The 27289-nt window shown below is 34.6% G+C and overlaps 1 protein-coding gene across 3 annotated transcripts in view; it reads left to right on the top strand.

Annotated features, from left to right (window-relative positions):
* Arhgap32 (Rho GTPase activating protein 32) overlaps positions 1–27289 on the top strand; it is a 274334-nt gene that overhangs the window by 176186 nt on the left and 70859 nt on the right. For all 3 annotated transcript variants that reach the window (XM_047516852.1, XM_047516851.1, XM_047516850.1), the window contains 2 exons: positions 11635–11721; positions 25554–25691. In XM_047516852.1, the coding sequence (XP_047372808.1) occupies positions 11635–11721; positions 25554–25691 (225 nt within the window). The remainder of the gene's footprint in view (positions 1–11634; positions 11722–25553; positions 25692–27289) is intronic.

The following is a 27289-nucleotide window of genomic DNA, read 5'->3' as shown; positions in this document are numbered from 1 at the left end:
TAGTGGTGGTCCCCCAAAATGGGTGACTCCCTGTCAACATAAAATACACAATGACATCCAGGTACCAGACATCCACTGAAATGAAATAGGCATGACACAATGAATTTGCAACCATTATAGAACTATAAAAGATGAATGAAAAAAAAAAACAAAAACAAAGCTTCCTCTGTCCCTTTGCAGTCTGTTGATTAGGCTTTGATGAATGGTTTTTGCTGTGGTTGGGGTGGTGTATTTTTACTCAGCTCTATGCTACTGATTTTCATTTTCCATGCAGAAAAAGGACTTTTAAGCACATTTGAAGACTTGCTGAACAGAGTTGTGTTTTTTAAAGATCAAAATGTTAGTTATGGTTGGTTTCCACGGTGATAGAAAAGTGAAGTCAATATGTGGAACATAACTCCAAAGATAAATTTGGAAGGAATTTAGAATATGATTGTAAAAATCCTGCTTCCTAGTAAAGGACTGAGATATGAAGTTGAAGGAAGTTACAGTTACTTCAGTCGTTGAGTTCATGTCATAAATTTCTACAGACAATTGTAACTTAGTCTTTCATCATATATACTCTTGTCATATGTGGTTCAGGGACTGCATAAAGCATATCAATATTCAGATTTATATATAGGGTCAGCACTGGTATTTCTTGATCCCTTGGGTTGACTCAGATAGGCAGTTTGCCATTAATCTCATTTGGGTTCTCTTTTGCAATCACAGTCACCTGGGTTTGTAGCTGGGGTTGGGCATTTGGTGTTTTATTGTTCCTCTCTATGGCTTTTTTCCCACATGTCATCTTATCCTTCAGAGTCCTTCCACGAGCTCTGTCTCTGGTAGGGCAAAGTAGATCTTTTATGTCGATGCTTAATGCCTTAAGTAACCAGCCAGGCATGGCATGGTGGTGCCTACCTGTAGTCCCAGTGACTTGGGAGGGTAAGGCAGGAAGATTGTAAGTTTGTGAAAGGCCCTAAGAACTTAATGAGACCCTGTCTCAAAATAAAAAATGAAAAGGACTGAGAGGTGACTTAGTGGTAAAGTGCCTCTGGGTTTAATTCCTAGTACAAAAAACAAACAACAACAACAACAACAACAACAACAACAACAAATCCCAGGAGCTGCAACAACAACAACATCAAATCCCAGGAGCTGCTGAACCTTTTAAGAACTTATTTTGGAAATCCCAGAACTTGCTTTCTTCACAGTGTTGTTTTCTTCTATGATATTGGCTCAGATAGTCACAAGCATAGCATGGATTGAAAAGGTGGGGGCCTAAGTTCTGATGGGAGGAACAGCACATGCATATAGAGAGGCACTGAACCTCAAGTTCATAGTAGGTCTCAATATCTTATAGGGTAAGTCTTTTGACTTCAGAAAAATGATTGTGGTTATTTTTGACTAAATACAAAGTATTAGCCAAATAAAAATATTGGTCTATATAAATTTTAGATTCCCATGCAGAAAATCTGTTGGGGGGAAAAAAACTTTTGAAATTTTTATAGGAATTGCATTTAATTTATAATTAACTTATAGTTGAGGGATAATTACTGCTTTTACCATACTGAGTTTTCAAATCCATCTGCATTTAGTTACATTTTCCTTCATATCTTTCAGTGATGTTTGGTAATTTCCTTTGATATTCTGCATACCTTCTATTTAGTTTATTTTTAGGTATCTTATGTTTTTTATTGCTAATTTGATTGCATTTTAAAATTAGGTTTTACCAGTAATAGGAATAATAGTTTACCTTTAAGAACTCATTTTAATCTTTTTAAAGTGTACCATTCGCTGGTTTTTATTATACTCAACAGTGTTTTATATACATCACCAAAGTTGAATTTTAGAGTATTTCTATCACTTCAGAAAGAAAACTGTACCATTAGCAGTCATATTCCATTCTTCCACTGACCCCTGTTCTTTTTTCCTCAAGCCGTAGGCAGCCACTAACCTACTTTCAGTCTCTATGAATTTACATGGAAATTTCCTATAAATGAACTCTTACCGTGTGGCTTCTTTTCACTGAGCAACATATTTTCAGAGTTCATCCAAGTTACAGCATGTGTTAGTGCTTTATTGCTTTTTAATCATGGAATGATGTTCTATTGTATGGACACATACTCTGTTTTATGCATTTAAAATTTAACTTTTCTGAGATACTTCTATTTTGGGGAAGGTGAACCAGACAGTGCTGAGTTTCCCCCTCCCTCCTTCCCTCTCTCCTTCCCTTCCACCCCTCCCTCCTCTCTCCCCATTTTTGTTGTTGTTGGTGCTGGGGACTGAACCCAGAGTCACTCTACTACTGAGCTTTTTAGTTTTGCTTTGAGTTTCTCTAACTTGCAGAGCCTGGCCTCAAATTTGGAATTCTGTCTCAGACTCTCAAGTTGGAATTACAGAAGTATGCCACTAGATTCACCATTTCATCTAGTTTTTTTCCTCCACTGTGGTGCTAGGGATCAAATGCAGGGCCTCATGCATGGTAGGCAAACATTATACTACCTAGCCACATCCCCAGCCCTCTGTCATCCACTTTAAATGTACCATTCAATGACACTAAGTACATTCACATTGATGTGCATGGACCAAAACTAGCCATCTTCAGAACTTTTCCTTATTCCAAACTGAGAGATACAGGGAATGATTCAACACATGAAATCAATCAGTGTACTATGCCACATTAACAGAACGAAGGGGAAAAAAATTACATGATCATCTCAGATGAATCCAATCTTTTCATGATAAAAACATCGAATAAATGAGGAATAGAAAAACTCCTCAATTAAATAAAAACCATATATGAAAAACCTATAGATAACATCCACTCATTGATTAAAAATGGAAATCATTTCCTCTTAATCAGGAACAAGATAAGCATGTCTGCTTATGCCATTTTGAAATTCATATGACTTCTCAAGGAATCAGGAAGTATGAATCCTTCAACTTTGTTCTTTTTTTAAAATTGTTCCAGATATTCAGGATTCCTTGAGAAGCCATATGAATTTCAAAGTGGGTTTTTAATTTATTCAAAAAATGCCAATGAGGTTTTGAAAGGGATTGCACTGACTCTGTAGATTACTATCAAAAGCGGCAGAACATTTTCATCAATTAATAATTATCTCACATGTGCTTGTATTAAAATATATATTGTTGATTTATTGTCATTGAATTCATGGCCAACAGCACTGTATTTCATGCTTGAACTTAAGTTTAGTTAACATGCATATTTTCTCCATGAAACATGACAGCCTTCTTGAGCTCAGAAACATTAGGTAAGTTGGGTCATAATTCAGATTCAAGGTGAGACCCAGAACACATACACATCACTTTAAGCAAAGCTTGTCTGATTATGGAAGAATCACCACTGGTATGGAAACATGCTATCTACTCTTGCAGCTGAGCTGAGTGAGGAAGACTTTTATGGGGTGACATTTAACTTCTTACTATAGGATAAAATAACAACTTTGTGAGTATCAGAGTCAATCACTTGAGATTTATGGATTCTGAGTAGTAAAGCACCTGCAGGATAGGTATATGGAAATCAATATTCAGGACATTCAAATTTGAAACAAAGCCTAAAGACCAAGAATTTGGAAGAGAAGTTCACCTGAAAATTAACTAAGTTTTCAAGGGCAGATTCAAAGAGGGAGCCACAACTCAAGATACCTATAAATTAATTTTAAAAAATTCAGAATCTTCCGATTTTCCTACATTGCTTCTATTATGAATTCAACATTAATTGTCCAAAAACTCATGTTGAAACAGTGCAAAAAGAAAAAAAAAACTTTAAAGCTGAATTGAACAGGTTATGAGAGTCTTAGTCTAATCAAAGAACGAATCCCCTCATAGGAATTAATTGTAAGCAGGAAGGATGTGGCTGGAGAAGATGGGTGCCGGGGGTCATGCTTTTTGGGGTATTATTTTGCATGTGGTGAGGGGAGTCCCTCAGTTTCCTAGTGCCATGTCCTGAGCCACCACACTTTCCTCCATCATACTTTTCTGCCATTATGTTTTGTCTCACCTGAAGCCTTGAAGGATGGAACTGGCTGTTTATGGACTGAGGCCTCTAAGATCTTGAGTTCCAAATAAATTTTCCTCCTCTAAAATTGTTCTTGTTATATCTTGGTCACAATAGCAAAAACAGCTTCCAGCCTGGCATGGTGGCTCATAACTGTAATCCCAGTGGCTCTAGAGGCTGAGGCAGGATGGAGAGTTGAAAGTCAACCTTAGCAAAAGCAAGGCACTAAGCAACTCAGTGAGACCCTGCCTCTAAATAAAATTTTTAAAAAAGGGCTGTGTGGCTCAGTGGTCGAGTGCCCCCGAGTCCAACCCCCAGTAACCCCCAAAATGACTTTGTGTATTCTCCTTTTCTTGTGCACAGTGTCGGGTTGAACTATGTTTATTTTTAATCCTTTCTCTAGTCTTTGCTGATGATTATAGAAATTAATCCATTCACATTTGTAGTAATTACTCCAAAGGAAGGACTTACTTTTCTTTATTGTTTTCTGTATGTCTTACAGTTTTTGTGTTTCATTTCCTCCATTATTACTTCCTTTCATATTTCTTTGAATTTTTTAGTGACATGTTTTGATTCTCTTCTTGTTTGCTTCCATGTACCTTTTTTACGTGTTCTTTGTGGTCACCATAGTAACTACCTATAACACCCTGAAGTTTTACCAGTCTCTTGAATTCATATCAACTCAACTTCAATTCCATACAAAAGATCCACTCTTACACAGTTCTGTCTCATTCTTTTGGTTATGGATGTTACAAATTATATCTTTATACATTATGTACCCAGTAACAAAAATTTTATAATTATTTTTATGCATGTGTCTTTTAAATCATGGTGTGTTGTGGTTTGGACCTTTAATGTCTTTGGAAAAACTCGTGTTTTGAAAACATGTTCCCTAGTGTAGCAGGGTTCAGAGGTAGGACTTTTAGGCAATGATTAGATCATTGGGCTGTAACTTCATCATTGGGGTTACTGTAGGAAAGAAGTCACTGTGGGGATGCCTTTGGCAATTATATTTTGTCCCTGGCTCCTGGGGCTTTCTTTTTTTCCCCTTACTGCCATGAGCTGAGTGGCTTTCCTCTACCACATCTTTTGGCTTGGTGTTCTGCCTCTTCTTGAGTCCAGAGCCATGGAGTTGGCCAACCATGGACTGAACCTCTGAAACTGTGAACCCAAAATAAACTTTTTCTTCTCTAAGTTGTTTGTGTCAAGTATTTTGGTCACATTGAAGAAAAGCTGACTAACACATGGAGAAAAACAAGAAGTGTAGTTTCATACCAAAATTTTAATAAAACTGGTGTTTATATTTGCCCATGTATTTACCTTAATTGGATATTTTTATATCTTCATAGGGATTCAGCTTATTCTTTAGTGTCCTTTTACACCAACCTTGGGGACTCAATTTAGTTTTTCTTGTAGGATAGGTCTAGTGTTAATCAAGTTCCCTTAACTTGTTTTTTCTGAATGCCTTAATTTCATCTTTATTTTTAAAGGACAGTTTTGACAGATATAGAATTCTCAGTTGACAATGTTTTTCTTTCAGAATTTAAAATATATTATCTCATTGCCTTCTCGCCTCCAGGGTGTTTGGTGAGAAGTTCACTTTTTTGTTTTTATTTTTTTTTTTAATAGTACCAAGTACTGAACCAGGGGTGCTTAACCACTGAGCAACATCCCCAGCCCTTTTTATTTTTTATTTTGAACCAGAGTCTCATTAAGTTGCTTAGGGCTTTGTTCAGCTGCTGAGGCTGAGTTTGAACTTGCAATCTTCCTGGCATAACCTCCTGAGTCGCTGGGATTACAGGCATGTGCCACCATGCCTGGCTAACTTCTAATCTAATTGAGGATCCCTTGTTTGTGAGCAGCAGCTTCTATCTTGCTGCTCTCAAAAGCTGGTCTTTGATTTTGTCTTTTGACAGTTTATCATGTGTCTTGGTGTAATCTCTTGGTTCATCCTACTTGGAATGCATCAAAGATTTTGGATATGTAGATTCATCAAATTTGGAATGATTTCAGACATTATTTCTTTCTTTTCCTCTTTCTTGGGTTTCTGTAAGGTGCATGTTGGTCCACTTGATGGTGTTCCATAGGTCTCTTAGGTGCTGTTTACTTTTTAAGAATTTTCTTTCTGTTCTTTAGATTGTATAATTTTAGTTTCCCTATCTTTAGGTTGACTGATTCTTTTTCTTACCCAAGTGTGGTGTTGAGCCTTTTAGTGAAATTTTCATTTTTGATATTGTACTTTTCAGCCCCAGAATTTATTTCTATTCAGTTTCTTTTTATACTTTCTGTGTCTTTTTTGGTATTCTCATTTGCTTATACATTTTTTTTCTGGTTTTCTTTATTTTGTAATTTATAATTTACTTGCACTTTTCGAGTGTTTTTAATACACTTCATTTAAACCTTATTAAGTCCAGTATGGAACTTCTCAGGAATAGTTTCCTTTGAATAATTCTTTTTTCCCATGAATAGCCTGTGGTGGAGTTTTTTTGTTTGTTAGCTTGTTTCCTTGTATGCTTTGTGACTTTTTGTTTTGCACACAGGACATTTTAATATTATAATATGGTAATTCTAAAAATCAGATTCCCTCACTTCTGCAGGATTTGCTGGTTTTGATTGTTGAAGGCTGCAGTCATCTAGTAGTTTAGTGATTTTTAAAACTGCTTTTGTAAAGACTATTTATTGTCCTTTAGATTGTGTTCAGGTAATGTTTTGGTGTAATCTCTTGGTTCATCCAAGAGATGAACCAAGAGATTACATCTTAATTGTTCTATTGGAATTCTTTTTCTTCTCAAGTACATCTTTTACAAGTTCTTTCAGCAAGGTTTTGTTGGTGGAAACTCTCTTTGTTTTTGTTCATCAGAAAATGCTTTTTTTTGGTTCTTATTTTTGCATGGTAGTTTAGGTATGAATAAACTCTTGGTAAATTTCTTTTCTCAGAAGATATTCTTAACCAAATGTTCCATCTGTTACTGTTGAGAAGTTGGATGTTTTATATTTACTTAGATATTTACCATTTCTAGTGCTGCTAATTCCTTCCTGCAGTCCTGGATTTTATCCGGTATCATTTCCCTTTAGCTTGAAAAACTTCTTTTAGCTTTTCTTGTTGGGATGGTCTATTGAGGACTAATTCTCTTGGGTTTTGTTGTTTGTGAATGTCTTTATGTTGCTTAATTTTCTGAAGGTTATTTTATGGGACATATTGACAACTTTTCTTTTAGCACTTTAAAGATCTTTTCGCTTTGTCATCTCCTTTCTTATGTCTGGTGAAAATTCAGCTGTCATTGTTTCTCCCTTTTAGTAATATGGTTTCTTCTTTGAAGACTGAAACATTTTTCTGTTTGTCTTTGTTGTTTAAAAGTATGATTATGATATGTTTAATACTGAATTATTTGTTTTATTTGGGACTTACTGAATTTCTTGAATTTGAGGTTGATAGATTTCATGAATATCTCACAAATAGTACTTCTGCCCCATTCATCTTTTCTTTCCTTTTGGTACTTCAGCTATACCTATGATTATCTGTTTGGTATTCTAAGAAATCTTAACTATCCTGTTATTTTTGTTTTTTCTTTTTGTGTTTGAGTTTGTATACTTCTGATCTATTTTCAAATACGCTGTGTTCAGTTTGCTCTTAATATCTGATAAAATAATTTTAATTCCTTTTAAATTTAACTGTTTCAATCTCTGTTGAATTCCCATATGTTCTTTTTACTACTCAAGTACCTTATATATGTGGAATCATTCAGTATTTGACTTTTTGTGACTGGCTCATTTAGTATTAGCACGGCATTCTTCAGGTTGACCAAGTTGTAGCATATCTCTTGGGTTTCCATTTTTTTTGGTTCACAGTTCTTTTGTTTAGTGCTTTGAATATATTGACTCACTACCTTCTGGCCTCCAGAGTTTCTGATGGGAAGTCTGGATGATCTAATTGAAGACCCCTCTTTGCTTTCCTTTTAGTTCTTTCAAGATTTTCTTGTTGTCTTTGGAAGTTTGATTATTACGTGTCTTGTGATGGATCTCCGAGTTAATCTTACTTGGGATTCATTGTGTTTGTTGGATATTTATGTTCATGTCTTTCATCCAATCTGGGAGTTTTGGGCTGTTGTTTGCTCACATCCCATGGCCCCCTTTTTTTCCCCGCTCTGTTCTTTTTTTGGGACTCCCACATATGTATGTTGGTCCACTTGATGGCGTCCCATGGGTCCATTAGGCTCTTTCTTTTTCTTCTGTCCCTCAGATTTTATCATTTTAATTGTCCTGTTTTCAAGTTCACTGTTTATATTTTCTGTATGCTCAATCTACCTTCTTCCTTCTCATGAATTTTTCATTTTGGTTTTTGTACTTTTCAGGTACAAAATTTGTTTTTGGCTTCTTTTTATGTTTTTTTTTTAAATATCTTTATTAATAATTTTATTTTGTTTATACAATGTTTTCTTGACTTTTTCCACATCTTCCTTTAGTTTTTTGAGCATCAAGACAGTTGTTGGTCTAGTATATCTGCCATCAAGTTTTTTTCAGGGATAATTTCTATTGATTCATTTACTTCCTTTTAATGAATCTTACTTTTCTTATGTTTTTATATGGCTTGTGGTTTATTAATTAATTAATTTTGTTCAAAATGGACATTTTAATCTAATAATATGGTAATCTAGAAAGCATACCCCCACCCCAGGGTTTGCTATTGTTTTGTTATTATTTTTATTTGATTGTGCAGGTTAACTCTATGCCAAGGATCAACCCAAGGTATAAATGTAATATGTAGTTCTTTCCTAATCCTGCACCTTTGCCTAGGTATATGCAGTCACTTTGTAATATTCCCCATGTAAGCAGTTGCTTTTGAATATTATAGTCTTTTCTGTCTGTTTCCCATAGGGGGAAAAAAAGAACTGTAAAGGGAGGTGGGGAAGAGAAATTATGATGGTCCTTTAAGTTCCCCAGAAGTCACATCAGCCAGAGTGATGGACTTTCTACAAAGAGGAGAGGCACAACAATGATGGCCACACACCTCTTGTTCCTACCTCTGTGAGCAGAAGCAGTGGTCAGTAATCATAGCATTGGTCCCTTTATTTGGAGGAAGGTCTTTTTTTTTTTTGCCTAGGCTGGCTCCTGTAAGATATGTGTAGGCTGCTCCAGAAATATGTGTGCAGCTGCTGCCACTGGGCTAGAAGTGGGCGATAGGTAGCTGCTAGTGTGTTAGGAGCTGATTTTGACAAAAATGAACCACAGTTTCCCATCCAAACCTTCCCATGGAAGTTACAAGTCTCCAGAGTTCCAAAATAGTTTTATCAGATTCTGCTAGGGTAATGGTGCAGCTGAGGAGACAGATTTTTGATGCTTCCCACTCTACTGTCTTTCCAGAATCTTCCCCTTCCCATGTGTTCTTGCATATTGTGTACCTTTTCATCTAAACTTTAGAATCTATCATAGTTAATTTACATTCTCCTTACTGTTTTTGTATCTGGCCCATTTCTGTGTCTTCTATATTTTACTGTTTTCTCTTATGACTGTGGGTCACATTTTCTTGTTTCTGTGTGTGTTTTGTAATTTTTTAATGCAAAATTTCTTATGTGAAAACTAGTTGAGACTAAAGTCAGTGATATTTATTTCTAGGAAAGGGCTTATCCCTTCCTCTGATCTTCAAATTGAGGTACCTAATTGGATCTTTTCTCTGTGGCAGCTTTAGTTTGAGTGAGTTCATCACTGCCTTTAAATATTTTGAGGATAAGGTCTGGAAATTGTGTTCACAGGGAAAATTGAAGACTGGTGAAGATGCTGAAGACATCTTTGTGCTTTATCATGAAGTCACAGTCTTCTGACTAAGAGACACATGTCCTCCCTGTGTCCTTTGTAGCCTGGTTGCTGCTTCTCCAGTCATTTCCCTAACTTTCTGTGCTATAGGAGGACCTTGGAGGGTAGCTGCATTATACTATGAAGGTCTGGAATGTCTCCCTGGGGGCTTTCTCAGCTTTTCTATGCCTTCCTCCAACCTTTCAGTTGTTGATTATCATGAGGGCCTCAGAGGATGATCTCTTAGTTCTTCTGTCCTCTAGTTTTATAGTCTTGCTTCCAGTCCATAGAGATCATCTGCCTTCACAATTGGGGGAGGCTCCCCATACATTACTTGGTCCTTTCTCTCCATTTTCTTGCTCTTCCTCAGTCTTTGATGTACTGCAACTGGTGAATACATGTGGGATCTATTGATGGGTAGGTGTGAATTCTGCTTTAAGGTGCTTCTGGTAATTTTATTTTGTCACTTTAGTCTATATGGAGTCACTCAGGATTTTGCTGGTTTTCCTTATGCTAAGGCAAATTCTTGATCTTATGGCATCTATGCCTGAAATTCAGGCCCATGCATGAATATCTTCTGTCTCATAAAAACCTTGTTACTTTCTGAAACATAGGCTATTTATAGGTTTGTTTTCATCCTTAGTTCTTTGATTTTTTTTAAAGTATGGTTTTGTAGTTAATATGGCTTATTTTAGTATGAGAATGACTTATTCTGTGAAGTTCTACTTAATATCTGAAGTTTTAAAAATAGCTTTCAGTGATACTGCTTTCGTAAATAGAGAAGGTGTCTTTATCAACCTTGTTTTTTATTTTAGTATTAATGACAATGATATATTACATTCATTAAGTACTTATTGAGTACTAGTCACCTTGGTGAATACTTTCTATGCATCATTGTGTTTAATGCTCATAAATTTGAGAATAGACATTATTATGTTATCCCCATTTTCCAGTTAAGAGACTGAATAGGTAGGTCAGTATTATAGTGAACAGTTACAGGCACTTTTGAACTTGGGGTGTCCCTCTCTGGAACAAATTTGCAAATTCACATCCAAAGATAAGGCAGATATGTAACATAAATAAATAAAGCAAATAGGGATATATGAAAAATAACAAAGCAGTTTGCATGATGAATGATAACTAAAGACCTAGCCAAGATGCTGGCACAAAATAAAGAGTAATCAGTTCTGTAGCAGACTATGTTGGAGACTGTATGCCGCATTTAAAGGTGATGATCACTTCTTAGCTATAGCTAGTTGTTACCCATGTAAGAATGCAAACCCATTCCATATTTTTCAGTAGAAGACAGAACTCAGTTTTTTTTTCCATGAGGACCTGTAGCTTCTATATGTTGGCTACTCTTCCAAATAAAAATAAAATCCAGTATGCAAGCCCACATGCTGAGTCCAAAATTAAGTAACGTCTGAAGGCTCAACCTGTTCTTCAGGCAGCCAGTTCGCAGTCCACATAACAGAGTCTCGGGTCTTTTAAACTGTTAAGTCTTGCCTCTTCTCATTGCCCAGTTTAATACCTTCCTTTCGTGTGTGCATTAAATGAATTGAGGAAGTGAAGTCCTGCTTTTGAGCTAATGTGTTTTATTTACTCAAATGTATTTTATTTACTGCTGTTATGCAGTGCTACCCATTTAGATAAAAAACTGCAAAGACAATTTCTACAAGTGCATTGTTTTGAAATCCTGAGTTCTTCATTTATCTGCCTTGAGCTGTAGAGTTCTAATGTAAGGCATGTCTTATGCTAAGTTGATGTGAGGATCCAGGTATTATTGAATACTTAGTTTATTATTCATTCATCATGACTTTCTTTCCCTTTCTTTTGTGACATAGCTTTCACTTTCAGAAGAACAGAATGAAATAATGAAAAATGGCTGTGAATCTAAAGAGCTGGTCTACCTCGTGCAGATTGCTTGTCAGGTAACTCTGAATTTGTCCTCTACTTCACATAGAGTTAATTAGAATTATTGTGACTGATTACTTAATTCTGTACTATAGTGTGTTTCTCACATTGCTTTGAGGATTATAATCTCTAGAAAGATACTTATATTAAAGTGAAATTGGGCTATAGATGACTATTGTAAGATAATAAGATAGTATTCTTTTAAGATAAGAGGTGTGTGTTCGTACAGTAATACATGGAGTGCACAATTTAGGTTGCAACTTGCATATCTTCTTTTTGCATTTTTTTCCTAAGATTTTGGACACTTATGAGTAAATAATAGAGATTGTGGGAATATAGATGTTGTTTTATTCTTTCCCCAGTCATATTGGCATTTCAACATACACCCAGTTGAAGTAGTCAGTTCAGTAGAATCATTTTGGTAGAATCAGAATACAACCTTAAATGAAGGTACTTCTCATAAAAGAACGATATCATTTATTGATCACTATATTGATTAACTGTTGATCACATATCATGATGGGAGACTTGACCTCTTTTCTCTGCTTCAGCTGCTCACTGTTTTGACCAGGAGTAAATTCCTCTATGGTGTAACAGGAAAAAAGTGTGCACTGTTTTGAAGTTTGCTGTTTTTTGACTCTTAGAACTCCTTTTTTGAGGGTAATTGCCATGACTTTTTCTTAATGAGATTTAAAAATACATCATTTGCAAGATTATTTCCTTTATTCAATAAGCACTGAGATAATTCTTTTAGTTAGTTATTCTACATTTATTGAACTGTTGGCCTACTAGTGAATTGGTCACAGTAAAGTAAGAGTTTAGGAGAAAAATTTTCTTCTGTACAAAGGTTTTAATTTTCTTTGGGAGAGAGTAAATAGAGGCATTTATGGATTTTTTCAGAGTATTAGTCATGTTTTTGAAGTTAAAAGTTAAATAATCTAGAAGAGTCTGCTTCCCAGTTTCATTCAAAAGTGCAGGACAAGCTGGGTTCAGTGGTGCACACCTGTAATCCCAGCTGCTCAGGAGACTGAGGCAGGAGGATCGTGAGTTCAAAACCAGCCGCAGGAAAAACGGGTGCTAAGCAACCTTGTGAGACCTGTTAAGCATCCCTGGTACCAAACAGAGAAAAGAAAAGAGTGCAGGACAACTCCATTGACATCACAAATGGAAATGTGTGGCTAAGGCTTGGTGTCTGGGGTGTGACAGACAGCACTAGGAAGAGTGGGCACCAGAATCAACACAGGGCACATTTCAAAATCTATATGAATTTAGCTGTTTTGTCATATGGCCTTTGGGGGACGGGATGGTGGGAATGAATAGAAATTGTATATAAGCATGTTTTTTGCATTATTAAACTTGATTCTTGGGAAAAAAAATCTAGAAGAGTCTGATGCTTATATCACATGGGAGATACTTAAATTCTTAGTTCTGATGAATTTTAAGGAAAACCTTTCAGAAATAAGTGCATTTATTTATAGGTGCCTGAATTTGGGATTGGAAATCAAATTTAGCTTGAATAAATATAAGATAGTCAGTCACATATTTTTCATATATGTTTTGTTGCATGTCATGTCTCAGTTTGAGGGAGGATGCAGCTCTGAATCACTAAATTTCATGTCATATTTCATAAAATTCTATATTTAGTTAATTTTTTATTGTAAAATTTTAATAACAGGACTACAAATTTACACTTATGAATTTTCTTTTTGCTGTAAAAGCATTGAAAGTTAGTGATACTGTAAATTTCATACCTCCATGTCTTTTACTCTTTCATTTTAGTAGATAGGTGACAGACCCCTTTAATCTTGGTGATTTGTGTAACTTTGGGCAGGAAATTTAATTCTAAAAGTGGATAGGCTGAATGTGAATGGAAGGTCTGGTGATTAATAAGACCTGGGGGGAAAGAAGTAAGGAAATAAAAGTCATGGAAGAATCTCACATAGGTCCTTGCTGACTAGATGGGTGGTTCTATTAAGAGAGTGAGAATTGTGGACATTGGTGAATTGATTTTTAGGTGAAAATAATGAAAAATTCTTTCCTGATAAACTATTGCTAATAGATGAATGGAAATCTTTTTCAAGAGTACGTGTTTGGTGTGTCAGGAATGAATTTATTAAATCTTATACAAGCTAACACATTTTAGCATCTCTTCTCACCATTAATTTCCATATGCTCAGATAATGCAGATATTTTTATTCTTATTAGCAAAACATAATCTCAAAAATACTTATGCTGTTTCATTAAAAAGTCAAGCATGCTGTTTGGGGCATACATGAGAATTTATAATTATTACTCAGTTGTCCTTCCATGTATTAGTGACCTAGATATTTAGTTTCCTGGTTGTAAATACCCTGTTCAGCTGCTTAAAAAATTGCAGATCACTTGAAGTAGTAATTTACTACATTATAATAATGTCATTGCACTTCTTCTGCCTCATTAAGTAATCATTGAAGCGTTCCCATATGTATATAAACTGTCAGTCATAAGCCATGTTATAAGCCCAAATCATGTTTTTAATAACTGAGAGACTCACAAGCAAACCCTTTAATTTTTCAAATGGGAAAATGAGGTCTAAAGTCCTGCAGTAGTTATCTTAAGATGTATGGCATATTAGCAGTGGGAACTTCTAAGGACTTCATTTTCCTGCCTGCCAGTTTTTTCTGGCTCTCCTTGGAATTTTGAGTCTAGAGTTGAAAAATTGCTTAGTCTTCAGGTAAGATAAGGTAATCATTAGATACTGATGTTATCTATCTGTTCTAGAAGCTAATTATTCACCTATTTTATCTGTGCTAATTCCTAATTTTTAATAATATATACTTAACATTCTTTTTATTTAATCGAACTTCTTGTTCCTTCACCTTAACCTCCTCTTTTCTTGTTTTGTTAGCTTAGATGGTGACACATTAAATGTCTTTCTGGAGGATAAGTGATTCTACTTTCAATAGACCTTATTTTTGAACCTTTATCTTTTTATCTGCCCTTTAAAATTTTTCTTCTTTCTAAATTATAAAACCAGAAATGTAAAGTGTATCTTCCACACTGAATAGACCCAAATTGACTAGGCACTTTTTGATTATCTATGTGTCTAGTACACAGTTATGACATGCAGCACATCCTTTTAATTCCTAAAACAGCTCTGTGAGGCAAATAGTCTGTTTTCCATTTTACAGAAGATGAAATAATCACAATGAATGTTAATACCTTCCCCAACGCCATGAAATTAAAGAAAGGAACCAGGATTTGAACACAGCTATAATGTTTTTCCTACTCTTCCACCATTTTCTAATAACATGATTTATATTTGGTTGGCTACTCTAAAATCTTTTAGTATATCCCAAAATGTTAATGAAGAATTATAGAAATGCACATAACTGACAAATCTAGTTTCTTGCATGACTTCAGCAGACAGGATCCCACCCCTTGCCCAACCTCTCTACACACACACACACACACACACCCTTACACACACACACACACACACCTCTTTCAGTGGAACCTTACATTCTAAAGACTCTGAAGGAGATAGGGTAGGCCAGCTGAATGTAATCCCAGGCCAAGAGACTACAGTCTCAGAAATACAAAAATATTTAAAAACTGGAATAGCATGAATCCAGAAGCAGTAGAACAAATACTAGGCACACAAATCTAATTTAGCTGTATAGGTGTATCTCAGCTGAGTATTAACCATGGATAAAGCACTGTCAGATATCTTAAAGAATTGATCACTAATGCAGCTCCTTCCTTCTCCTACTAATCATTATTTAGAATAAATTGTCTTCACTAATATAGGCATGTTGTGCCTCAGCTATTTCCTCTCTAATCTTTTCATTCTGTTATATGCGTCTGCTCTGTGGATCAACTTGTGTGAATGAGGAAACACTATCTTATTTTGTGCCTTGGTGGTGTTCTGGGTGGGAATCCTTTTCATTCTGTTCACTTTTCTGAAAATCATGCTATTTCCTATGTATATCTTATACTTCTCAAGAAACAGTGTATTTAGTTTGGAAGTAATGAAAATTATTAGAATTCCTAGGAAATTCAGGAATATATCATGAGAGACATAGGAAGTAAACTTTACTGCCTCAAATGTTGATATTTTAATAAGACCAAAATTAGATAAAACACTGATACCAATTATGTTAAGCCCTACTATATAGAAGAAAATATTTATGAGTATAATGTCAATGGTATTGAGCCCTAAAAGCATTTTGTATTCTACTATTTTATCTTTCAAAAATAAGTAAACACGAACTTTTAAGTGTTCATTTTATTTTTATGTATTTTTATTTTTACAGACTGCATTTTGATTCATTGTACACAAATGGGGTACAACTTTTTATTTCTATGATTGTACACAATGTAGATTTATACCATTCATATAATCACACACATATATAGGGTAATACTGTCTCAGTCTACTATCTTTCTTTCTTCTACCCCTTCCCTCCCCGTTTTCCTCTACAACATCCAAAGTTCCTCTGTTCTTCTCTTGCATGCCCCCACCCCAATTATGTATCATCATCCACTTATCAGAGAAAACATTTGGCCTTTGGTTCTTTAGGCTTGGCCTGTTTCACTTAGCATGATATTCTCTAACTCCATTTATTTACCAGCGAATTCCATAGTTTATTCTTCTTTATGACTGTAATATTCCATTGTGTATATATACCACAGTTTCTTTATCCATTCATCAATTGAAGGGCATCCTGGTTGGTTCCACAATCTAGCTACTGTGAATTGAACTGCTGTAACATTGATGTGTCTGCATCACTGTAGTATGCTGATTTTAAGTCCTTTGGGTATAAACCAAGGAGTGAGATAGTGGGGTCCATTCCAGGTTTTTTGAGAATCTGCATATTGCTTTCCAGAGTGACTGCACCAATTTGCAACTCCACCAGCAATGTGAGTGTGCCTTTTTTCCACATCCATGCCAACACTTATTGCTTGTGTTCTTGATAATAGCCATTCTAATTGGAGTTAGAGGAAATCTTAGGGTGGTTTTAATTTGCATTTCTCTAATTACTAGAGATGATGAGCACTTTTTCATATATTTGTTGATCACCTGTATATCTTCTTCTGTGAAGTGTTCATTTTAAAGTGGCAAATTTAAACCTATTTATTCTAATATGTGGCCTAATGAAAATCCTGTTCTGATCTCTTTTTTCTTTAAGTGTAGTTTTTATTATATGAATAATTGTTTAATAAAATAATATTTTATCATTCCATTATCAGCTTTAGGTTAATTGACATTAAATTTTCTTAATCAAGTTAGAGTGTATTTACTACCTTCATATTTTAATCAGAATTCATCAGTATTTAAGAGTTTATTTTTTCTGTAGATCAAGTCTTTTATAAGTATTTACAGTAATCTCAAGGTTCCTTTATGTCTTGGTAGATGGGGAAAACAGTTGGTTTCAAGGGAGTGCTTCCTTGTCTCAAAATATCTCCCATATTCTAATGTTCCCATGCTTGAAATTCCACCATCAGAATTGCATTCCTTGGTATTAAACCTTTCCTTCTGTACTCAGTCCATTTAGAATATGCTGTTACTGCAGGAGCAGGGAAGCTCTTAACATTTGTACAGCCTCTGTGTATGAGTAAAATACTAGGCAGATTTCCAGCATTCTTATTTAAATATAATGCATCTATGAAATGCAGATGTTTTTCCCATTTCACAGATGAGTAAACTGTTGCTCATAGATGCTGAATAATTTGCATAAGGTTCTGCATTTAGGTTAGACCAGGATAGGATTTGAATCAGTTCTCTTTTTCTCTTTTCACTGAACTTTATACGTTTAAGGAGATAACAGGGTGTTAGTTATTTTTCAGGTAACTTCCCCAAGACAAAGGGATTTCCAAGGACAAAGACAAAGACTATTCTCAGAAAGCACAGCAGGTGGTTCCTTTTCTCTCACCTTTATTCCTCAGCATTGTCACTAATGATTTTTGCCTATCATGCTAAGTGAAATAAGCCAATTCCCCAAAAAATCAAAGGACGAATGTTCTCTCTGATAATTCAGATGCTAAAACACAATAAGGTGTGTGGGGGGGGGGTGGGGGGAGAGGAATAGAAATTAATTGGATAGACAAATGGGAATGAAGGGAAGGGAGAAGAATGGGAATAGGAAAGACAGTGGAATGAATTGGACATAACTTTCCTGTGTTCACATATGAACACATCACCATTGAAACTCCACATCATGTACAACAAGAAGAATGGGAAGTTGTACTCCATGTATGTATAATATGTCAAAATACACTCTGCTGTCATGTGTATCTGAAAAAGTTTTTTAAAAAAGTGATTTTTGCTATCCTTGGATATAATAATTTCTTGGTATTAATTAACATTAGAAATTCATAGCAAATTACATTTTGGTAGGTGTATATATTAAAGAGTTTTGTTTAGAAATTAGATAATTAAGGATATATTTTTACATTTAAAATTTAAAGTTAGGTGTTAAAAATAGGTGCTAAAAGCACAAGGTGTTTATTTTTAGTAAATTTAACACATTTTAAGTAATTTGCAAATATATTAACATTTTAGTTTCATAAATGGAAATCTGTATAAAAGAGCAGACTTTTTAGTGGCACAAAAATAATTTTAAGAAGTTGAAAGAAGTCCTTTCATGGTTATATGAGGAAATACATTTTGAAATTTAATCCCAGCATTTATTTTTCAAGCTCTGAAGGCATTCATATGGTTAGTTATTTATGTTTATTCTTTAAGTAGGACTGCTCTGATAAAAGAAAAGATGCTTTATTTTTTAAAAAGGTTTATTTTTTAGAGCAGTTTTACATTCACAATGAAATTGAACAGAAGGTATCAGAGAATTTGCATATAGTCTATGTCCTGACACACTTAACAATTAACACCCCACATAACAGTGCTACATTTGTTAGAGTTGATGAACCTACACTGACACATCATTATCACCAGAGTTCATAGTTTGCATTAGGGTTCACTCTTGAAGTTGTCTATTCCATGGGTTTGGACAAATATATAATAATGTGTATCCAATGTTATAGCATCACACAGAAGAGATTTCTGCCCTGAAAATCCTCAGTGCTCTGTTTATCCCCACAAACCACTGGCAATCACTGATCTTTCTGTTGTGTTCATAGTTTTGTTTTTGCTAGAATGTCACATAGTTGAAATCATATGGTATGTAGCCTTTTCACATAGGCTTCCTTTACCTAGTAATAGTATTTAAGATTCCTCCATTGTTTTTTTGTGACTTGATTACTCATTTCCAGTTATCAGCACTGAAACTGGCCCATTGTCTGGGTATACCACAATTTATTTATCCATTTACCTACTGAAGGACTTGGTTGCTTATAGGTTTTGGCAATTATGAATAAAGTATATTAACTGAGTGCAGAATTTTGTAGTAACATAAGTTTCCAGTTCATTTGGTTAATATTAAGGAATGCAATTGCAGGTTTGCATGGTAAGAGTATGTTCAGTTTTCTACAAAGCTGGCAAATGGTCTTCAAATTAGCTATACCATTTTGCATTCCTGACAACAATGAATGGGGATTCGTGCTGCTCCACATCCTTGCCAGTATTTGTTATTGTCAGTGTTTGTTTTTAACCATTTTAATAGGTATCTTGTTGTTCTAATTTGCAACTCTCTAATGTAATAGAATGTTGAGCAATTTTTTTATACTTATTTATTTGCCATCTGTATATTTTTATTGGTGAGGTGTCCAGATCTCTTGCCTATTTTTTAAAATTCTCTTTCTTTTGAGTTTTAAGAGTTCTCTGCATATTTTGAATAACAGTCTTTTATCTGTCTGGTTTTGTTACAAGGGCTGTTGGCCTTGCACAATGAGTTGGGAAGTATTTCCTTTGCTTTCTTCTGACAAAGATTGTAGATGATTGGTATAATTTCTTCCTTAGATATTTGGTAGCATTTACTGGTGAACCCATCAGGGTTTGTTGCTTTGTGTTTTGGAAATCTACTAATTGTTGATTCAGCTTATTAAATAGAAATAGGTCTATTTAGATTGTCTTATTTCTTTTGTATGAGTTTTGGCATGTTTGTGTCTTTCAAAAAATTGGTCCATTTCTTGTACATTATCAAATTTCCAGGTATAGAGTTGTTCATAGTATTATTTCCTTTTTAATGTGATCTGTAGTAATGTTCCTCTTCCATTTCTACTATTTTTAATTTCCCCCCTTTTAATTAACTTGGCTATGAGTGTCAATTTTATCACTATTCTTAAAGAATCAGCTTTTGGTTTGTTAATTTTCTCTATTGATTTTCTGTTTTCAGTTTTACTGATTGCTGCTCTAATTTTTGAGTTTTTTCCCCTTTAGTTTACTTTGGATTTAATTTGCTCTTCTTTTTCTAGTTTCCCTATGTGAAGCTGAAATGGCTTATTTTAAATGTTTCTTCTTTTCTAATATATGCATTCAGTGCTATATATTTCCCTTTAAGCCCTGCTTTCACTGCATCACACAAATTTGGATAATTTGGATATATTTTTGTGTTCATTTAGTTCAAAATGTTTAATAGTTTCTCTGGAGATTTCTTCTTTTTTCATGTTTTATTTAGAAGTGTGTTATTTAATTTGTAAGTGATTTGGAATTTTCCAACTATCCTCTTGTTACTGATTTCTAGTTTAGTTCCGTGTGGTCTGACAGTGGACATTGTATATCTCAATTCTTTTAAATTTGTCATTGTGTGTTTTATGCCCCAGAATGTGGTCTGTCTTCATGAATATTCCAAGTGAATCTGAGATGCATGTGTAATCTACTGCTGTTAAGTAGTCCACAAATGTCAGGTATGTCCTGTTGATTGATGGTGCTATTGAGTCAGCTATGTCTTTACAGAGTTCTTTCTTGCTAGGTCTGTCCATTTCTGACAAGAGTATTGCTAAAGTCTTCAGCTATGATAGTGGATTATCTATTTCCCTTTGCAATTCTATCAAGTTTGACTTCATAGTATTTTTATGCTCTGCTTGTAGGCATATACACAATAAGGATTATTTTGTTTTCTTGGAATGTTGATCCCTTTACCATTATCTATTACCTTTCTTTATCCTTCATAACTTTTGTGCTCTGCAGACTGCTCTGTCTGAGATATATACAGCTACTCTTACTTTTTAAAATTAGTGTTATCATGGTATATCTTGCGGTGCTGGGGATCGAACCCAGGGCCTTGTGCTTGGAAGGCAAGCACTCTACCGACTGACCTATCTCCCCAGCCCCATCATGGTATATCTTTATCAATTCCTTTCTTTCAGTCTATTTGTGTTATTTATTTATTTATTTATTTACTTACTTACTTACTTACTTACTTATTGCAGTACTGAGAATCAAATCCAGGTGTGATCTACCACTGAGCTACACCCTCTGCTCTTTTTATTTTGAGGCAGTGTCTCGCTAAGTTGCCTAGACTTGCCTCAAACTTGCATTCCTCCTTCTTCAGCCTTCCAAATAGCTGGGATTACAGGTGTGCCCCACTGTATTGGGCTGTGTCTCTCATTTAAAGTGAGCTTCTTGTGGATAACATGTGGTTGGGTCTTGTTTTTGATCCACTCTGACAATCTTTTAATTGATGTGCTAGAACATTGATGTTTAAAGTGGTTGTTGATATAGCTGGATTAATATCTACCATATTTATTATTGTTTTCTATTTGTTGCCCTTGTCCTAGACTTTTGTACTCTCCTCCCCATCTTTACTGTGGTATGATGGGCAAATGAAAATTGTGTATATTTAAGATGTAGAACATGTTATGATGTGCATATGCATTCTTGAAATGATTATCACAACCAAGGTAGTTAACATAACCTCATCTTGTTTCTATGTGTGGTAAGAACACTTATATCTACTCTGGTTTCATGTTTATAGAAACTTGAGTAATTTATGATTCCATTTTTCCCTCCTTTCTTAGCATTGTCAATTATATATTTTTAAAAACTCTTCTTAGTGGATGCCCTGAAGTTTTCGGTATACATTTACAACTAATCCAATTTCACTTTCAAATAATTCTGTACTACTTTACAGGTGTACAAGTACTTCATAATTAAAAGTATTCCTAATCCCTCTCTCCCATCCCTTACATCATCACTGTCATTATTTCACTTTTACAAAGACTATACACATAAGCATATACACATGCACCTCATATGCATATACATAAATGAATATATTTTATTATTTTAAACAGATTCTTATCTGTTAGCTCAGTTAAGAATAAGTAAAACAAAAGTTCATTTTACCTCCACTTATTCCTTCTCTAGCACCTTTATTAAATGTAACACAAATTTCTTACCAATATAATTTGCTTTCTCTATGAAGAACTACTTTTAGCATTTCTTGTAAGACATATATACTATCTGCAACTTTTCTCAATTTTTATTTGGTGAAATCTTTCCTCCAGTTTTAAAAATATTTTTTAAGTTGTAGATGGATATAGTACCTTTACTTATTTACTTTAATGGGTACTGAGGCTCGAATCCAGTGCCTCACACATGCTAGGCAAGTGCTCTACCAGAGTCACAATCCCAGCCCCTTTTCTCCAGTTGTGAAAGATAATTTAATAAGATACTGTAGGGATTTCAGGTCAGTCAATGTACAGAGGAGTGAAAGTCCTTCAAGTCGAGCATACTCCTTGGGACAAAAGGCGCTCTGTTTGAATGACTTAGAGATGCTCTACAACTCCTCTGTCCTTGAGGCCTGGAGGCATTATCTTGTTATAATAACCTTTGGTAGTAGTGGACTATGAGAAGCAAGCAAGTTATGTGACCTGCACATGCACAAAACTAAATGTACTATGTAACCTAGATAAGTTGATAGGACCCTGGAATAGATAATAAACTGGACTGGCTTTCCCACGGGAGCCACTTCTTACTCTTTGCCATCATGTGTGCTTGCCTCTTTATTAGCTCTCCCCTTAACCCTTATAGCTGGACCCCAATTAACCTTTACAGGATACAGAATTTTCTAGGTTGTTTTTTTTTTTTTTTCTTTCAACTCTTTAAATATTTTATGCCATGCTCTTTTGTTTCTGTGGTTTCTTAAGGTAAGTTGAATGTAATTCCTATCTTTGCTCCTCTAGGTAAGGTGGATTTCTTCTCTGACTTCTTTCAGGACTTTTTCTTTTTCTTGAATTTTTCAAGTTTGAATTTGATATGCCTAGGTGTAGTTTTTTGGTGTTGTTGCTTTTGTCCTGCTTTGTATTCTCTGAGCTTCCAGGGTCTGTAATTTAGTGTCTGACTTTAGTTGGGAGAAATACTTAGTTGTGATTGCTTCAGAGATTGCTTTTGCTCCTTTATGTATTTCTTCTGTGTCATTTTCTGCTTGTATTAGTAATCTGCTTCTGCATTTGTTTACTTTTTCTGCTAAAACCCTTAGCATATTAATCATAGTTCTTTTAAATTCCCAGTCTGATAATTGCAACATTTCTGCCATATCTGATTCTTGTTGATGCTTGTTCATTCTCTTGAAAATTGTTTTTTTTCCCCTTTTCATTTACTTTGTACTTCTTTGTTGAAAGGTGGACATGAGGGCTGGGATTGTGGCTCAGTGGTAGAGCACTTGCCTAGTACACATGAGGTACTGGGTTCGATCCTCAGCATCACATACAAAATTAATTAAAAAATAAGGTTAAAAAAGAAAAGAAAGATGGACATAATATACTAGATGAAAGAAATTGCAGTAATGAAACCTTTAGTGCGATGGTGGTAAGGTGTAGCGGGGAGGAGAAGCATTCTACTCTATGGTTAGGTCTCATTCTTTTAGTGAACCTGTGCTCATGAACTGTGTCATGTGCTGATCAGTTCCCTTTTAGCAAGTGCACAGTATTACTAGAGTGAACTGAAGTTCAGTCCCTTTTCTGCTCCCCTTTCTGGAAGCTTGAGGAGATTTTCTCTGATGTTTACTGTGAGGACCTGGTAGAGCTTGTGAAGGTAAAATTCACTAAGTGATGTGGTTCCTCCTGGAGACTGGACTCCCTGGAGATTTTCCTCTTAGTCTTATCATTCCTGAGCCTCCAGAAACTTAGCAGTTACAGTTTAAGTTCTTCTACTCCATCTCTGGTAAAAGTGGATTTCTGCTCCAGTTATAACAGTTATGATTCTCTGTATTTACCTGTCTTTCACCAATTTGAGGGTCAGTGATTTGCCCTTTAATGGACCTAAGGTTTGTTGATTTTCAGTTTTTTTCAGCTTTTAGTTGTTAGGATGGAATGGTGACTTTTAAACTTCTTTTATGCCAGATCAGAAACCAGAAATCCAACTTGATTTTGCAATCTGATGAAACATGATCATTTCTGAAATATACCTGAATCAATAATATTATTTTCATGAGCTTCACATTTTCATGTGATGCCTGGTAAAACAAAGCCAAAATGAGCTAAAAATTGAATTGGCCAAATAAATCATAAAGCACAAAACAATATATTTTAACACCTCTTTTAAAAATTTATTTTAAAAATCTATATAGGAGGAATGTCCCAAGGAAAGAAGACCAACCATTTTTTTTTATGACTCCATTCCGAATTTATTTCACCCTATATTCTTAGCATTTATTCCTCCTGACTAGCTACAGCTTTATCCTTTTACGAATATCTCTCCATTCTTTCTGAAATCCCTTTCCCCTTCAGTTTCTGATAATTACCATTCTGTTCTCTATTTCTATGAGTTTCCCTGTTTTAGATTCCATATATAAGTGAGAACTTTTTTTTCACATATAAGTAGGATTTTTTTTTTTTTTTTCTTTTGGCCTGTCTTTATTTCTCTTAGCAAATGTTCTCCAGGTTCATACTTACTGTTGTGAATGACAGAATGTCCTTCTCTTGTAAGGCTAAATTAATCTTCAGTTGTGGGTGTATATATATATACAGCACATTTTTTTTCTATCCATTCATCCATGGGTGGACACTTAAATTGTTTCCATAATGTGACTATTGTGCATAGTACTGCAAAGGAACATGGGAGTGCATATATTTCTTTGACATTTTGATATGAATTTAAAATATATAGGATATATACACAGTAGTGGAAATGTCAAACCATATAGTAAATCTATTTTTAATTTTTTGAGGAACCTCCATAGTATTATATAATAGCTATACTAATATTTCCACCAACGATATACACATGTTCCCCTTTCTCCACATCTTTACCAGAACCTGTTGTCTTTGTCTTTTTAATAACAGGTATTCTAACTGGAATGATGTATCATTTTATAGTTATAATTTATATTTCCCTGATGATTAGTGATGTCATAAATAAACCTTTATAAACCTTTTGGCCATTTTTATATCTTCTTTGAGAAATGTTTGTTTAGTCTGTTGCCCATTTTAAGATCTGGTTATTATTATTTTTATTCTTTTGCTATTAAATTGCTTGATAATCCTATATAATCTGGAAGTTAATACTTTGTCAGAAGTTTAGTTCTATAGTTTTGATTTTGAGTATATTTCCAGTCTCAGTAATAGAAAATGTTTGTAATAACTAATCAGTAAACTGATTTTATTTTTCTTTAATTTTAGGAAGTATTCTCTGATTCAAAGTTATTTTATGGTTTTTCCCATAGGTTTAAGTCATGCACTGTTTTCTGTCTAGCAGTTATTCTCAAATAGAGGCTGTGGACTTTGACCAGTAGTAGGAAGAGGGTTAATGGAAAGTTCTACCTTGTTTTTCATATTGACCCTTCAGTATAATATAATTCACTGGAGTGTTTTAGAGTTTAACTGTTTACTATCACTTTAATAGAAACTTCTCATTAGAAAGTATGAAGTCTCAGGAGTAAACAACAACCATTATAAAATAAGTCCTGTCACCAAAGCATTTCCAGACAAAAGATGAATTATAGGAGTCTTTCTTCCCTACCCATAGGGCAAAAGTTGGATTGTTAAAAGAAGTTACGAAGATTTTCGGGTACTTGATAAGCATCTTCATCTTTGTATTTATGACCGACGATTTTCCCAGCTCTCAGAGCTTCCCCGTTCTGACAGTCTTAAGGACAGTCCAGAGGTAAGCAAAAGTGATCACTACATATGAGTTAGTACAAATTTTTGTCTGTGTACTAAATAAAAGTTTATGTTGAACACTTAGGGCCATTCCTGAGATCATATATCTATTTTATAACCAAAACATTAGTAGAATGTTTAGAATTAAAGTAGGTTCAGTGTATAATTTTATAAAGGGGAAATCCTCATAATGATATGTAAACAGGTACTGTATATTAGCAAAAACATTTTCAAATAGGGCATGAGAACATGAAAGCAAAAATATGAAATATGTTTACTTCCTAGTAAACAGAAAATCCACATTCAACCAGTGCTGTTTGAGTAGTTTATAATGGCAGGTTGTATGTGTATGCATGTTTCCATTTCTGCTAAGTATTTCTAGCAAAAAACAAAAGATTTTTTTTTTTTTTTTTTTTTTGCGGTGCTGGGGATTGACAAAAGATTTTTTTAAATTTAAAAAGAAAAAAGAAATTCTTTATAGCATTAGTCAACAAAAAGTTCTGTTGGGGAGTCAAAAATTGTGAGGAGTCTTTGAAAGTAGGTGGGATGAAATTTATGGGAAAGAGACAATATAGTCTAAAACCTATACATAATGATTTTAGAAGACAGGTAAGTTAGAATTTTTTACATGCAAATATAAAGTGAGCAAAATATAACTGAGAAGAATGTACATCAGAAGGCCTTTGAATACATTATTGCTCTTTTCTGAGGGGAAGTGAGTTATCATATCCATGAAATGAGAGTAGATTTTTGTAAAACAAGATAATCAGAAACTTTGTAACTGAACACATGATCTTTTAATTTTAATAATAACAAATGTGAATAACAATATATAAAGTGGATATAGATTACCTAAAGAGAGAATTAATGAGCTTGAGGTCAAGTCAAGTCATTTATAAGAATATGGCCTTGAAAGGGACAAAAAAGTTAAAAAGTTTTGAGAGTATAGTTGAAAATTGTGGAGAATGGGCCCAGAGTAGTTTCTTCTTATAGGGATTATAGGAGAAGAAATTGGATGGGAAGAAATAAAAATAAAATAAAAATTAATATTAAAAATTTCCCTAGAGATGAAGAAAAACATGTTTTCAGATTCAGAGGGCCCATGAGTGCTGCCATATAGTGAGCAAAAGAACTCACACACCAAGAAACCCTGTAGTGAAATTTCAAAATGTCAAAACATAGAGAAAAATCCTATAACTATCCATAGAGCAAAAAGCAATTTTTTTTTCCTCTCAAAAGAACAAGATTTAAGCATTAGACTTCTCAGCTGCAGTTGACTTGAAAACAATGCAAGGATATCTTCTAAATCCTGGGGGAAAGTCATTTTAAATTTAAAATTAATTCCAAGAAGTTTAAGTAGATAGGGCAAAGAAGAGCCATCATCAGTCATGTAGGGACTGATCCTGCATCAGGAGCTTAGGGATGTCATAGAATCACAGATTCCTTCTTACATAGAAAACTTAGAAGTCTCCATATTCATTTACCACCTCTGCTTATTTCTTCATTTTTCTCAGACTCTCAAATTTCATGGACAATGAACCGTTCAACGGAGTCATGTATGAACATGGCCGCTCCTGCCTGGCCATGGGCATAGAAGATTAT

This window comes from Sciurus carolinensis, chromosome 11, assembly GCF_902686445.1.
Source record: "Sciurus carolinensis chromosome 11, mSciCar1.2, whole genome shotgun sequence".
In the NCBI taxonomy this organism is placed as follows: domain Eukaryota; kingdom Metazoa; phylum Chordata; class Mammalia; order Rodentia; family Sciuridae; genus Sciurus; species Sciurus carolinensis.
The sequence above is the reverse complement of the archived record's forward strand: the minus strand, read 5'-3'. Positions and strand labels throughout refer to the sequence as shown.